Here is a 15,846-nt window from a genome sequence, read left to right on the forward strand (position 1 = left end):
CCTGCAGACATCTCTCCTCCACAGGGTGCTCTACAGGAGCCAGCGCCGGTTCCTCCCGCACCCTGCCGAACCCAGCTTCACCCCTTCCCCGAGCATTGTCTGTGCCAGCCCAGCCACAGCGATGCTTCGTGGGGTGGGTGGGGGTCTGGGTCCTGCCCCGAGGCACTGGGACCCCGCTGGAGACCTGTGGCCATGTCATGGAGGATGTGCAGGTTTGGGGGAGCCCCGCTGGCACAGCCTTGCAGGGCAGGGGGCCTTTGGGGACACATCCTGCCCGTGCCCTGCTCGCCCTGCAGCACAGGTTGCCTGACGACCCATGGCCATCACCCGATAGCTCCCACGGGACATGTGCCAGCTGGGGCAGGGCAGCTCCCCGAAACCACAGGGAGAACATGGGGGGGGACGGACTGCCTTGCCTGCCCCCCATACGGCTCCGCACCAGCTGCATCCTGCACTGCTGCAATGCACAGCAGACGGACACGGCTCGGCTCAGGGAAGATCTTGGGGTTGGTTGGGAAAAATCCCGCCACTGCTCCTTGGGAGCCTCTCCGGCCTGAGATGCTCTGGCGGGGGTTTGTCTCTGCCTCCTGCCCCCCACCTGCAGGAGGTTTCCCCCTGAGCAGCCCTCCGGCAGCCAGCCAGGCCCTGCCACATCCCTGGGGAGTATAAAAAGCATCAGGAGCACGCAGGGCAGGGTCCTGCCTAGGGGCACCCCGGGTGCCTGTGAGATGGCCCTGAGCACAGCCCCGCTCCGGGATCATGGTGGTGGGATGGCGGGTGTCACTACCTCACCAAGGAATGGGACCAGGGCAGGTGACACGCTGCTGGCACTGGGAAAACCCAGGGTAAATACCGTTTCCCGACGCCTGCCGAGTCCCAGGTTTCCCTGGTAGTGGCAATGGCCAGCGGGGAGGAACAGGGACACACAGCCCACCCAACGCCCTGAGAAATGCCCTCTCCCAGGGCATCCGCTGCCCTGCCAGGAAACCTGGGGCCTCCTGTGCATCCCTGCACCTCCACACACGAAACAATAAAATAATCCTGCACTCTGAAAATGTGCTTTTAAAAAAAGGTTATGATGTGATATAAGATAATAGCTTCGTTTAGCAGCTGTCAGGCTAATGCACAGGGGGGCGAAGGAGCCAAGGCTCTGATGCGGAGCATTCCCGGGGGAGGAAGCTTGGGTTATTTTTGGACAGAGATTGCAAGAGAATTAAAATGAAGGGGGAAAAAAAATCTTGAGGCTGCTGTTCCTCCTCGGTGACGTAAAGCAGGAGCCAATCTCTGGCCTCACGCTTTGTGCCACGGATTAAGCTTTGTCTGGGTGTAGCAGCCACAGCCATTACCCGCCTCTCCCCTGCGGCGGGCACGAGCAGGAGGACGCAGCGTGCTCGTCCCCCAGCAGTCACGTAGCCAAGGGACCCCCGCACCCACCCACACAAGCTCAGAGATGGAGCAGCAGGGCCCCCTCGCCGCCTTTCCAGCCACGTCACAGGACGGAGAGGCAGAGCATCCCTGCCCAACCCCAGGGATGCTCTGCCCCGGTGCTGGGGCTCGCACTCCCCAGCAGGATTTCACGCGGCCGTTCACTGGCCACATTCCTGCACCTTCCCCCATCGCAGGGTTATTTCTCAGCAGGAGTCAAAAGCGGTTTGGGGGGAGCCATGCCGAGGATGGAGGACTGGGGCAGTGGCCAGTCCCCAGCCCCCCGGCTCTGCTAAGGGCTTTGCTCAGCGCTGGGAGGCAGGAACCAGATGCGGGGTGCCCACGGTCACTCATGTCAGCGGTGACAGAGCCCTGGGGGCCAGCGCTGGCACCCTTCAGTGCAGAGCCAGGAAACAGCAGCAGGGTGGGATATGATTAAGAGCAGAGAGCAGGGGGCTCAGGGCTGGGCTGGCAGAGGGGGCTGGCAGCTGGCAGCAGAGCAGCACCCAGAGGCAGAAATGCTGAGGGAGGGATGCAGGGCCAAGTGATAAAGCCATGCTCAGAGGATCCTGCGCATTGCTTGGGCACGAGCTGGTCTGGTGGGGACTCAGGGAACAGGAGCCTGCACTGTGTGGGTCTCCGTAGCTTGGGGAGCACAGGGAGGGCCCCTCCAGGAGCACTGTCCCAGCTCCAGACTAAACGCTCTGGGAAATCCTGGCCCTGGCAGAACACAAGCACAGTTTTGGCTGCAGCCACGTCCTGGCAGCAGCTCAGGGGAGGACACTGGGCAGCGCCTGCCCCAGGAGTACATCTTGGGAAAAGGGAGAAGGAACCACTGGAGCCAGGAGGCTGCCATGCAGACAGGGCTCCTGCCGGGGTGTCGCTGGCAGAGCCATGCTAAGCGCATCCCAGGGCTGTTCTCAGCCCTTCTGCTGTGGGACGGTTCCTGTGCCTGCTCTTGCTGCCCGCTTGGCCCCTGCCAGACCCTTGCTGTCCCTTTCTCAAGCCCAGTGACCCTTCCTGGTGCCCGGGTGCTGGCAGTGGGGCTGGGCTCACACCTCCATCCTGCAGCCGCCCCATGGCTGTAGGCACCAGTGAGGCGGGGGCTGCGAGGGCTGCAGAGGCAGGGCTGCGGGGTGGGTGCTCCCCGCAGGCTGGGGTCGTGCCTGCAGTGCTCCAGGGGCTCCCAGCTGAGCCATCCCAGCCCCAGGACCTGCCCGCCTGACTCACAGGAATGACATCTCCCCCACCCCCACCCCCACCCCCCCCAAGCTCGCCAGTCTGGGTGAATCACCCAGGCCAAATGAGAGGAGAGGAGTTGATAGGGCGGAGGAGGGACCTGCAGAGCACAAATCCAAGAGGAGGCTGGCAGCAGGATTAACCCTCGCAGCATCCCTGCCAGCCCCTCAGAAGAGCACAGGGCAGAGGCATCAGGTCCCTGCACCCTCAGCATGGGGCAGGCACGGGTGGTGCAGGACATGTTGCAAGAAACCTCTGTGCTGCATGCTGTGGGCTTAGTATTATCGGGGAAATGCACACCAGGGAGTCAGGATGAGATCCCAGTCCTTCAGATCAGGAGAGGGTGCAGTGTTGAGAAGGGGGTTGCTGCACTGGAGGGTGAAGAGCACCAGGCGACATCCTAAAGGCAGAGGAAAGAGAGGGGCAGCTCGTCTCACAGAGAAGAGACGAGCAGCAGAGCTGAGGAGCAGGGCCTGAAGGGGCCCAACAGGGAGCAGAGAGCAGAAGGCAGACAGAGGGGAGAAAGAATGAGAGTCCAGAGCCCAGCGCCGAGAGCCAGCAGACTCTGTGACTGCCGACAGAAGGATGCGCTGTCTGCCAAGAGCAGGCAGGAGGTGCAGGCTGAGGCTGAGAGGGGTCTGGGAAAGAGCAGGAAGGAATAAACTCACCCTCCTTTCACCCTGCAACACTCAATGCTGCCAGGGCCCTGCAGGAGCAAACTGAAGTGGGGGCTGGCATGGGGAATGTGCTTGTGGGAGCACAGGGGAACAGCAGGAACAGACAGGAGGCAAAAATGTGCCAGGACAGAAAACAAGGTGCAGCTTAGGTTTGCAGTAGCCGGGGATGAGGTTGCTCCGAGCAAGCACACACACCTGAGGGGCTGAGCAGACCAGCCCTTATTTCACTTCTAAAACCCAGCTTGAGCCGTGACGGGGGGAGGACACGCAGGCTGGCTACCTGCAGCGCACAGGCACCGGATGGCATAACCTGTGAAACAAGGCAGGGCTTCCCCCGCGCTGGGAGCGGTGACATGTGTCCCACGCAGCTCCACGTGGCACTCTGCCACAAGGCACGGCAGCACTGCCAGGGCTCTGCCTGCACCCGGGCTCTGCCTTGCAGCCAGCTCGGCCCAGCAGCTTACTGGGCACCAGGGGGAACGGTGGAGTGAGGTCTGGACGACTGGGGCTCCTGGGTCCCCTGGATTTGACAGTATTCGCTTAGGTGAATGGGAAATGGGTTGGGAGGAAAAAAGCAAGGAAGCAGGAAGCAGAAAGGCTCACGACAAACTGTTTCTCCACCAGCACTTAAGAGTTGTTAAGGGACACCCTAAATTGCTAAAAATTTTACTTCCTCCACAGCCAACCTGCAAAGCTGGTCTCCTCTTTTCCATAGGGCCAAAGCCTGGACGTATGCAAGGTCAGCTTAGAAAGGGAACTTTTTGTCAACCCCCTTGGGCTGGCTGAACTATTTGGAGCCAAGTGTGTGCGGGGAGGCTGCACTTACAGTCTGTCTGCTCCAAGTGCTGAGCTGCTGCTGATAGACACAGCCGTGGTCTGCTGGGGCTCTGCAGCTCCTGCATCCGCTGCCTACGGGCTCTCAAAGGGAACTCCCAGGAGCTGAAGCTGCCACGACCCAGGAACCTCAGCCCCACCACTGCCCACAGCTGAGGGAAGAAGCGCCTCGGAGCAGCGGGAATGGGAACAGGAGACGCCAGCAGACAGGTTGTCATTTACCAACTGAGGGACCCTTCTAACTGGAGGGGCAGGAACTGGCTGTGAGCGTGGGGGCGGCTCACACACTTCTGCCATCCCCTGGGAATGCCCACACCCCTGGGGGCTGCCTCCCCAGGCATCTGCATCCATGGTGCTGCATCCCAGGTGCGCCCAACCCCCCAGGCCAGCATCTCCTGCATCCTGGCAGCCAGCACTCCTGGGAACAGCCTCCCCTCGCCCCAGGTGCTGCAGCACACCCTCACATCCTTGCTGAGGCGTCCCTGGCTGCCTGCATCTCAGGCATTGCCTCCCTGGGCGCTCCTGTCCCCTGCATACGAGACACATGCATCCTTGGGGACCGGCAACCCCTGCAACCTGGTTGCTGCATCCCCAGGTGCCTGTACCCCTGCAGCCAGTATTCCCTGCGTCCCTGGGTGCCTGCATCCCTAGAGCCAGCATCCCGCACATCCCAACCGCTGCATCCCTAATGGTCTGTGTCCCTGGACCCAGTATCCTGTCTCCTGGGTCCCTGCATCCCTGCGTGCTCCCACCCCTGGGGCCAGTATCCCCGGGGCCAGCATCCCCTGGATCCTGACTGCTGCAGCCCCCAGTGCCTATATCCTTAGAGGCAGCATCTCCTGCATGTCCTTCTGCATCCCCCCCCCCCGATGCCTCTGCACCTCCTGCATCCCAGCTGCTGACGCCTGTGTCCCCAGGGCGCGTGTCCCCGCGTCCCAGGGCGCCCGCAGCCGGGATGGACGCTCCCTCGGGGACCTGCACCCCCGCCTCCCAGCCGCTCCGTCCCCAGGACCCCCACCCGGATGCCGCAGCCCCGCTGCTCCCGCCCGCCCCGCCCGGCCGCCGGCTGCGCCGTGCGGGGGCGCGACGCGCCGCCCCGAGGCCGCGGCGAGGGGCGGGCGCGGGGGCGGGGGCCGGCCCGCAGCGGAGGGCGGGCGGGCGGGCGGTGCCTCGCCCGGGGCCCGCAGGCTGCCGCCCCGGCGCGGTCCCGGCGGGGGCGGCGCGGGCCCCTCCTGCCCGGGCTGCTGGGAGTTGTGGTCCGCGGCGGCGAGCGGAGCGGAGCGGAGCCGCGGCCCCTCACGGCCCGGCCGGGCAGCAGGTCGGTACCGCCGCGTCGCACCGCACCGCACCGCACCGCATCGCGGGGGGGGGCGAGGGCAGGGCCGCGGGGGGCGGCGGGGCGGGGAGCGGTGCCCTCGGCGGGGAGCGCAGCCCGGCTCCGCCCGGCCGGGGCAGCGGGGCTCGGCGTCGGCCGGGCGACACGGCCGCGCCGGGTGATGCCACGGCGGCAGGTGCCACCGCCACGCCGGGTGACGTGACACCAGGGCGGCGGGCAGCGCTGCCACACCGGGTGATGCAGCCACACCGGTGACACCAGCTGACGCCGCCACGCCGGGTGACACCGTCACACTGGGTGAGACCAGCGCACCGGGTGACACCGCCGGGGTGGCACGCCGGAGGAAAGGGCGAAGCGAGCGCCTGCGGCTGCCTGGCCGTGCTCCAGCTCCGTAGTAGCAGCCGGCACCCTGCCTCACCCCAACGCTCCTGCATCCAGAGGAGGCTCCTCGCACGGCTCCCGAAGGCGACGCTGCCTGTGCCGAGCCAAGGACAGCCCTGCCACGCGTCCTCGTCGCCGCGGGGCCCACGGCCTGGGGATCCCGGCAGGGCTGAGTGAAACCCACCTCCTCCGGGAGATGCCAGCGTCCCCGCGGAGCCGCCAAGATGCAACTTTCTGCTGCATCGAAGCCTCTCTGCCTTCATTATGTAACACCGCTGCTGCCTGGCACGGTGCTCGCCTCCACGTCCTGCACAACTTCAGTGCAACGTGGAATTGATTTCCACTCTTCTGGACTGGCTCTGCTGTTCGTTATTAGCTGACGAGCCTTTTCTTGGATCTCAGGCCAGGGGTGCTTTATGCGACTACCTGTCTCGGTGCAGGGCTGCGGTGCTGTGTGCAGCCGGGCTGGAAGGGTGACGGCACCAACTGACCCGGCAGCAGGTCCCGGCCACGCAGCGTCCGCCGGGAGCGGTGCCGGCGTTTGGGGCCCAGCTCTGCTGCTGCCGCCAGCACAACGCCCACAGAAGGTGGGTTTGGGCAGGTTTGCATTGGGGCTGCCTGTGCCAGTGTAGGAGGCAGCTGCTGGGCTGGATCCCCGTGGGAGGCTCTGCCCGAAGCATCCCTGTGCAGCCCAGGGCTCAGCAGCCCAAAGGCTCCCTGGCTGCGAGGCTCTGGGGCCAGGCAGGCTGCACGTGGGCGCGGGGGCTTTGATCTCTTACTGCTCTGATGTTTCCCCCTGACTTTCCCCCTTTGAGGTGTTGACAGCAGCCCTGGGGCAGCAGTGGGACCGTGTTTGTGCTGTGTTGCCCTCGCAGGGGTGTGAGTGACTCCGGCTCGGGGACCCTGAGGCTGTCGGATCCCTCAGCTTTGCCCCCCATGTGCACTTGCTTTGTCAGTCGGCTTCTGAATGAGCCTGGCTGCTGTGCTGAGGTGGCTCCCTGCTTGCTTGTCAGGGTGAGAGCCACCCTGAATACAGATCATGCCGGGGCTCTGCCTGCCTTCCTGGCATGCTCCAGCACCGCGGAGGAGCATGGAGGGATTGTGCCGGCCTCAGGGAACACCCCTGGGACCGGCTCCACAGCTGCGCCCCGGGAGCTGAGGCCTGGGCTGGAGAAGTCGGCATGTCTGGAGGGATGCCAGCCGGTGGGGATGGAGGAAAGTTATCTTAAAATTCCCAGGAGGCTGTGATATGGCCACATGGATTGCAGATCCTGGGACAGGGCACGCAGGCGACGTGCTACAAGGAAGTAGGATGGAGGGAGGTTGGCTGTGTGGATATCCCTCCCCAGGCTGTAAAACTGCCCAAAGCTTGTGTCCCCAGCCCCGCACAAGGTCCACACCTGCAGGGTCAGGTCCCAGCCAAAGCTCCACCAGCTGAAGTTCATCATCATTGCAATCAATAGGGAAACGCACATTCATTAACAGGCTGCAGGACCTTGGCAGGGAGGGCTGGGAAGGGTTTGGATGGCTTCCCTGGCTAATAAGCCCATTCTACTCCTTCAAGTCAATGCTCTTACTGATGAGGTCCCATGGTATCTTCCTCCCTCCCCCTTACCTGTATCATCCTTGTTTCACTTCTCCCAGATGGAGAGCTCTTTGCCCTGTAGCTCCTGCCAGCCTGCATCCCCCTGCCCTGCCCCTGCCCCTGCCCTGCCCGCGGCTGTGCAGCAGTTGACACGTTCAGGAGGTGCGGTCTGGGTGAAGCACTAGCACAGGATGAACCGGGTGAGAGCCTGTATCCTTCGCTCCGCTTTCGGTGCTCCAGGACGGGCTGTGACCCTCCACACGTGCCCAGCCTGAGCATCTGCTTGGTGTGGAGACCTGACCCGTGGACACTCCTGTTCAGCTGCTGTAATTCAGTAATTACAAGGGTCTCCTTCGGTGCTGGCAGCGTGCCGTAGGCTGGGGTAGCTCTCAGTGTGCTTCCCAACTTGGTTTGCGTTTCCCCTCCATTTCTCACCCGTTGCCTTGCCTGCCCTGCTGCCTGCTGCTTGGAGTTGCCAGGGATGGAGTTTGGGGCGAGCAAACATTGCTTATGGGTATGAGGAGTTGGAGCGTCTTCTCTTCGCCCAGCTGCTTTCCTAAGAGCTGTGACGGCACTGGGAGCTGTTCGGCTCCTGTGACCTGCGAGCTGGTAACCTCTGGTCGGTGAAGTCAAACAAGCCAACCCCGACCTGCCACCATCGCCGCTGTGCCCTCACCAGGCTGGCCCAGCACTGGGCTCCCCCGGAGGGCAGAGCTGCCAGGTGGGCTCGGGTCTGTCAGCTCAGTCTCTGGAGGGAGAGTCATTTCAGAGCATTTAGATCGAGGGGATAAACTGATGTGCTGCAAGATAGGGCTGTTAAGTGACTATTCCCAGCTTTGCCCTGCTGCCTTATCAGCCAGATTTCAGACATGATAAGGCAGCAGAGGAGGAGAGATGATGGGGAGAGCAGGAGGGGAGATGGTCGCCCCGGGACAGTGGGAGCTGAGGGGGCCTGGCTCCCCCCCTTACCTTCCATTTGGACATTTGTGGAAGATGCTGTTGGGAGGGGTGAGGGCTTTTCTCAGCATGGGACGATGTTGGGCTCCTGGGCAGAGAGGAGGGCTCCTTGTCCATCATCCCCCTGTAAGGAGCCAGTGCCCCGCACAGCCCCGGCACACAGCCCCAGCTGTACCCTGTGCACTGAGCACCTGCAGGGACCCCAAGGGGAAACTGCCTCCCTAACACCTCTGGGTTTCTTTCCTCAGAGCCTCCCTCCAGCGCTGCCTTTCAGGATGATCGGCCTGGGAGCGCCGGCGGGGACCCTCCGGCCACGTCGCTGCTGACCCACAGCGCTGGAACCCCCGGGCAGCCTGGCTGCCCGCCTCCCCGGGAGCTGCCGGCTGCTGCTGCCAATGCAGAGCCCCCGGGCGTGCAGGGGAGAGCCACAGCTCTGCTTGCCCATGGCAGCCCCTTCCCCCCGCACCCCGGCCCAGCTGCATGGTGTGGGTGCCTCTGAGGACCACGAGGACTGACCGCCGGGCCCCGCTGTGCGCACCCGCCACCCGCTGCACCACCATGTCTTTGGAGTGGCTGATGGACTGGAGCTGGTCTCTGGACGGACTCCGGGATTTCATCGCCACTGGCATCCAGTCTTTCCGGGACTGCGACGCCACCGCCCTCGCCGCCGTCGCCTGCCTCCTGGTCCTCTTCGTGTGGTACTGCTACCACGTGGGCCGGGAGCAGCCCCGCACCTATGCCACTGTCAATGCCCTGATGCAGAGCGCCGAGGCCAACGGCATGCAGAACGGGTATGTCTACTGCCACTCGCCCGAGTGCGTGCGCTGCACGCACCACGATGGGCTCAACCAGAAACTCTACCACAACCTGCAGGAGTATGCCAAGCGCTACTCCTGGTCCGGCATGGGCAGGATCCACAAGGGCATCCGTGAGCAGGGCCGCTACCTCAACAGCCGGCCGTCCATCCAGAAGCCAGAAGTCTTCTTCTTGCCAGACTTGCCGACCATGCCCTATTTCTCCCGGGACGCTCAAAAGCACGATGTGGAGTTGCTGGAGCGCAACTTCCAGACCATCCTGTGCGAGTTTGAGACCCTCTACAAAGCTTTCTCAAACTGCAGCCTCCCGCAAGGATGGAAAATGAACAGCACACCCAGCGGGGAGTGGTTCACCTTCTACCTGGTGAACCAGGGCATGTGCGTGCCCAGGAACTGCAGGAGATGCCCACGGACATACCGCTTGCTCGGGAGTCTTCGCACCTGCATTGGCAACAATGTCTTTGGGAACGCGTGCATCTCCGTGCTGAGCCCAGGCACCGTCATCGCTGAGCACTACGGACCCACCAACATCCGCATCCGCTGCCATCTAGGTAAGTGACCGGGGGGGTGGTTCATCCTGGCTGGGCGTCCCTGCCATGGGCGGTGCGGGGGGACCACAGCCGCACCTGGGTGCAGGAGCCCAGAAAAGGCCTCTTGCACCACATGCTCTTCGAATTCAGCTGCGAATTGCAGCCCCGGGGCCAGCTCATGGTGTGAGAGGTTTTGGGGCTTTGGCAGCAGTGGCCTCCCCAGGAGAGGCTGGTGCTCAGTCCCTCCTGGATGCCTGACCTCCCCAGGGTCCCCAGCTCAGCAGCAGGAGCGTTTCACTTCCACCTCCTGCAGACCTGGAGGAGTGGGCTCCCACCAGTACGAGATACGGGGCTGATTTTGTGCAGGGGTCTCTGAATGACCCCTGCTCTGCAGGCAGCCCCACCTCCCATCGCGGGATGTGGGGCAGCCTGGGGTGCTGCTCCAGCGTCCAAGCTGTCTCCCAGCGCTGCCCCTCCGGCAGCTCCCCCTCTCCTGGGTTTTCGGGTGCTCTGCATGTGACACAGGCAGATGTGAGCAAAGATGCTGCTTTGGTGCAAATCAGGAATGGGGGGTCGCGGGGTATCCCCTCCGGCGGGGCAAGCGCTGGGCTGGTGGCATAGTGCTCCCCGCCCCGTGGGCGCCCAGGATGGGGAGAGCCCATGCGGCACAGATGGTCGGGACTCTGCCACGCTGGAAGCGGCGCAGATCGCGCCGGGGGAGGCACCGCACGGGCCCTGCTGGCAAACACCGAACGTGCTTGTTCAGCCAACTCCTCTTGGGTAAACACACTCAGGCGGTGACTGGCCATTTATTTAGAATGCGAATCTGTCTTCAGAGCTGATCCGAGGAGCTCTTCAGGCCTGGGGAGCCGCTGGGGAGCTTGCTGGTGCCAGGAGGCAGCCCACTGCCCAGCCGCCGGCTCTCCCCTCTCACTGGGAAGATGTGCTTTCTTTGCAAGGGGCCGAGAGCGGTTCCTGGGAGGGGGCCAGTGTGGCAAGGTGCAGGCTGGCTCAGAGAAACGCACCCTGCCCCGGCAGTGTGGAGCTGGGGCCAGCCCTCCAGCTGGAGCACGCATGCCCCAGGGAGACGAGCGATGCAGGTCATTCCCTTGTCCTTCCACATTTTCTAGCTCCATCTGCTCCATGGCTGCTGGCCCTCCAGCCAGGACATAGCACCGTGCCCGGGGCACACCGACGGGCTGCTCGTGCACTTGCCAACATCCCCACCTCAGTGCTGAAGACTCAGCTCTGGCTGTGTCCAGGGCACAGATGCATTTAAGAGACAACCAGCCCTTTCAGGCCAGCTTGCTCTGAAAAGCCAGAAGAGCTGTCAGTGTAGCTGAGTTGCTCTCTAGGATTTACCCCAACGCTGCTACTGCTCTGCTGAACACACAGGACCAAGCACAGGCACCAGCTCTGCCCCTCCAAGGGACAGGGCAGCATTCCCCGGGGTGCAGGTGCAATGGAAAGGCTGCACGCCGCTGGCCACCTCCTCCCCGCCTCCCCTGGCTGCTCAGCTCCCCCTTTCCAGCTGGAGCATCCCCAGCTGAGGCCATTGTGCAGGGAAATGGCTTTGGGTTTGTTAGGTTTTGAAACATCCGTTAGAAAAGCAGAGCGGGTTTTTGTGCTCCCAGCTCTCCTGGGCAGCTGGGAGTCCCTGCTGCGGTCTCTTGGTTTTGGCATCACTGTGAAATCTGTTCCTGCTCGTTTGCTGCATCATTACCATTTGCAAGCCACGTGAGCCCTGACCCTTTTCTCCACCACGGCTGCACCCTCGGGGCAGGTTGACTCTGCACCAGCTCCAGCGGTCCCGGCACTGTGGGGGGTGACATTCCTGATGCAGGGGGTGATGGGATCAACCCTCGTCAAACTGGCCTGACTTGCGCTAGTATTTTAGGAAAAGACCCATTTTATTTCTAGGGTTGTCCTTCATGTGGCCTTCACAGACCCTCATCCTTTATGAGGGTTTTGTGACCCTCCCCTGAATTTCTGTCCTTGCAGCTGCCTGGTGGGGGACCGATTGGCAGCATCTCAGGTGGGGGACTGAGTGACAAGGCAGATGCTGAGTGATCCAAGGTCAAATGGGGAGCTTGTGGCAGAGCCAGGAATTGAGCCCATTTCTTGAGTCCCAGCGCAGCATTTCCTCCTACCCCAGCCTTGCAGTGGGCAGGGTAATTGCAGCAGAGCTGGAGGAAGGAGAGGGGCAGGCTCTGCCTTTGGTCCTGAAGCTAGAAAATGCACCAGGAAACTGGCTTCCTACATACACCCCATGTTTGTGGGCTCCAGGGACTTGATGGCCATTCTGGGTGCAAAAGAGAGTGTCTATGATGCTGGGCTCGTTGGGGTACAGTAAGTGACTGCAGGGGGGTGCCCTGCAGCAGCTGGGGACAAGAGGGGCAGGAGGGAGCAGGCAGGGGCTGAGCTGCATCAGGCTCAGAGTTCAGCTTGCAAATGCAATGCCAGCTTTGTGCATGTTTTGAACCCTGGACTTTGCCATGTGCTGAGTTCAGCACAGCATGTGCTGCTGCCGCTGCTCTCTGGAGGGAAGCAACCCCTCGGCAGCAGCATGGAGTTCGTGTGGAGCTTGCTGTTCACGTTTCAGGGCTGCTCCCTTATCCCAGGGAGCACAGCACCATCTGACCCTCCCTGTCCTCTCTCTTTGTGCCCAAAGGTCTGAAGACGCCCAGCAACTGCGAGCTGGTGGTGGGGGGCGAGCCTCAGTGCTGGGCTGAGGGCCGCTGCCTGCTCTTCGACGACTCCTTCCTGCACACGGCGTTTCACGAAGGTAAGCACAACACGTGGCTTGCAGGGCCTCGCAGCCTCATCTTGCGCTGACGCCAGTGCCGGGGGGCCGGGGAGGAGCAGGCAGGCAGGGCGACTGCGCCCAGTCCCTTCTCCTGCAGGGCTGGAGGCACCTGCATTCCATGGGGGTTACACCGCTGCTGCCCTTGGCTTGCACTGTGGAGGGCAGTAGCCCCGTTCCTGGCATGGTGGGGCTTGCCCATCACCCATGCTCCCTGCTGCTTCAGGGTGGTGGAACATCCCAGTGCCCCTTGCCCAGTGGAGCCCCTGGACCCCCCCTCCTCAGCCTGCCCGAGGGCTCGCTCCCGTCCTGACTTGCTTGCAGCCTTGCAGCGCTGCCGCCGCACTGCCAGCCAGGCATGGGGCCCAGTGATCCTCTCCCTGCCGCGGCAGCCAGCACGGAAAGACTTCCCTCGTCCTCCAGAGCTTCGCAGTGTGGCGCAGGCTCTGATGCTGACAGCCTCGGCATCCTCTCACCCTTCCTCGCGGCAGTGCTGCCGGCTGCAGCGGCACTGTTGCAAGGCAGCAGCTCAGCGCTGACGTGCCAGCGGCGCCTTTGTCTCCCGTGCAGGGAGAAAAGCTTCAGGCCGGCCTGTTTTGTTGCCTGACAGAGGCTGTTCCACTTCAGCTCTCCTGGATTAACCGGCGTTAGTCACCGATGGCATAAAAGCATCAAGCAGAGCTGTTTTACACAGGGGAGCGTGTGAATAGAATGGGAGAACAAAAGCTGTTGCTCCCACATCAACCCTGCTGTGGAATTGGGAAGCACAGCTCAGTGCAGAGCTGCGGGGCCGGGAAGGTTGGAATAGTGCAGCAGCAGCTCCCTGCACAGCTCTGAGACGCAGCTGCAAGGAGGGCAAGCTCAGCATCGTGGATGCTGCCCTGTGATGGGAAACCTTCAGGTCTGATTGCTCAAAGCAAAACCAGAGCCCTGGCAGGGAGGACCATGCCCCGTGCCGGCTGCTGGATGCACTGGGCTCCCAGTAAGCAGGTGTTGTTTACTGGGGTTACACTGGGCAGACACCTCCCCGCTGCCCGGTGCAGCTGCAGGCTGGCCCTGCCACCGGGTGCATGCTCTGCCCGGGGTGCAGGCAGCAGCCTCCCGGCATGGAGCTCATCACCTGCATGCTGGGGCGAGCACTGGCCTCTCCCGCAGGAGCAGGGCGGGAGCGCAGCCTCACCCCGTGCTTGCATCCCACCCAGGTCCCCCAGAGGAGGGTCCCCGCGTGGTCTTCATGGTGGACCTGTGGCACCCCAACGTCGCTGCCGCGGAGCGCCAAGCCCTCGACTTTATCTTCGCCCCGGGACGATGACGGTGCTGCCCGGTGTCATGGGTTTGAGGGCAGCTGGCAGGCTGGCGGCCATGCCAGCTCGGCTCCGCCGCAGGTCCAGCACCACATGCGGACGCCTGCCACACTGGAAGCTTCCTCCCAGCACACAGCCTTGGGGTCCTCCCTCCTGGGGGCTCTTGTAAATGGAAACTGCGACGTGTATCAACGCCCATCTCTTTCCTTCCATCATTGGCTTCAGGGATTATTTTCCAACATGACAGCGCATTGCCTTCCCTCCGTGGTTAGCTGCAGCACCACTCTCGTACGTGTTATGTTGCTACTGTGTTTTGCGGTGTTCAGAAGTAGAGTAACAAAACCAAGGGTGTTTGTTTGAATGTAATAATGTAAAACTTCTTGTGGTCATCAAAAGAACAACACACACACCACCACCACCACCACCACCCCCCCCCCCAAAACAGCAAATCAGCCAAACAGCCCAGTGCTGCGCTCAGCCTGCCCCTGTCTCAGTTGCAGTCCCCAGGTGGACGGATGCTGGGTGCTGCAGCGGGCACAAAGCACCCACCAGGCAGGGGCTGCTCAGGCTGGGGCAGATGGGGCAGGGCAGCATTCTGCCTGTGGAGAGCTCTTGCACCACAAGCCCAGGAGCTCCCGCTTCCTCCCTCGCATGCCACCGGCACCCTGGCACGTGGTTCCCCAGCCCTCCTGCCTTGAGAAACCTTTTTGCCACACGGGCAGGGAGAAGAGCACAATGCCGGCTCCTCGGCTGCCCTCGCAGCTGCAGGTGTCCCCAAGCCCCAGCAAGGCAGCAAGCCCAGGAGCACCCCAGCGTAACACTCTGTTGAGAGGACAGCACACATCAAGCCCTGCTCTTTAATCTGACCAAGGGCTTTACCAATTGCCTAAATCCCCTCTTTGCTTTATCTGCCACCTTTGGTTTTCACGGCTCAAGCTGGGAAGCCCCTGCAGGGGCAGAGACATTGTTTGGGAATGCGGCGCCGGGCTTCTGTTAGCCCGTAGACAAAGGCCAGGGAAGAAAGGAGGTCACACTTCCTTCTGCTGCTCAATCTTCTTTCCTGAAGCCAGGGCGAGCATACAGAGGCAGGTCATGCGTACCTGACAGCAAAGGGAAGGTTTCCAAAGGCAGGGGGTGTTTAATTCTGCAGCCCAAGGAATGAGCCCTCCAGCCCCCCGGGAGTCCTGCCCGCTCAGCAACCAACACGCTTTTCCTGAAGTCGCCCAGCATCCAGGGTTTGTTTGAGGGTTTTGGGCACAGATCTACCGTACTGTTTATAACATGCTACACTTGAAGCACAGCATGTTGTGGATGCTCACTGCTGTCCTTGCGCCTCTGGTTGGGAAGCGGCTGCACCTGGCTCGGTAGCCTTGGCACAGCTCTGGGGACCACTCACCTCCGTGCCCTGCCCGGGAGGGAATGCAGCCCTGCTCCCCTACGATTTCTTTACAGATTTTTCAGTGATTAGATTGCAAGATAAGGCAGAGATTTCAAATACATCCAAGATATTTTTTACACCTGTCTTGTTACAGAATATCTGAAGTGCATGATTTCTACACGCATTGACTACCTGGAACCAGACCCTGAGGAAGCAGGCTGGCTTGGTAACTGTCTTACGGTTTGGTAACATTCATACAGTGGATAAGCAAAGATTATCAATAAACAGTTGTGCTGAAAACAGAACGGGCTCTGCCTGCTGGTGTAACTATTCCAGGGTCAAGCGAAACACTGAGGGGTTGGGTCCCGCTTACCCCAACAGCTCAGTCAGGTGCTGGTGGGGAGAAACACACTGGAAAAGCAGGAGCTCCAGGGTGGGAGGAGGGGATGGGCCCAGGCTGAGTTTGCAAGTGATACAGTGAGCGAGGGTATTGCTCTAAAATACCCAGCCCCGTGGCACTTTTGTCCTGACTAGTTACAGCCTCCCTGGCCCGGATTTCACCCGCAGCCCACGCTGCCAAGG

At 62.2% G+C, this 15,846-nt stretch overlaps 1 protein-coding gene across 1 annotated transcript; it reads left to right on the forward strand.

Annotated features, from left to right (window-relative positions):
• Positions 1-5,431: 5,431 nt before the first annotated feature.
• ASPHD2 (aspartate beta-hydroxylase domain containing 2) lies at positions 5,432-15,563 on the forward strand. Its single transcript, XM_076353042.1, has 4 exons — positions 5,432-5,493; positions 8,683-9,800; positions 12,451-12,564; positions 13,785-15,563. Exons 2-4 carry the CDS (start codon positions 8,915-8,917, stop codon positions 13,892-13,894), a joined length of 1,110 nt encoding a protein of 369 aa, XP_076209157.1. The 5' UTR covers positions 5,432-5,493; positions 8,683-8,914; the 3' UTR covers positions 13,895-15,563.
• The last annotated feature ends 283 nt before the right edge of the window (positions 15,564-15,846 follow it).

This window comes from Aptenodytes patagonicus, chromosome 15 (assembly GCF_965638725.1).
Source record: "Aptenodytes patagonicus chromosome 15, bAptPat1.pri.cur, whole genome shotgun sequence".
NCBI lineage: Eukaryota > Metazoa > Chordata > Aves > Sphenisciformes > Spheniscidae > Aptenodytes > Aptenodytes patagonicus.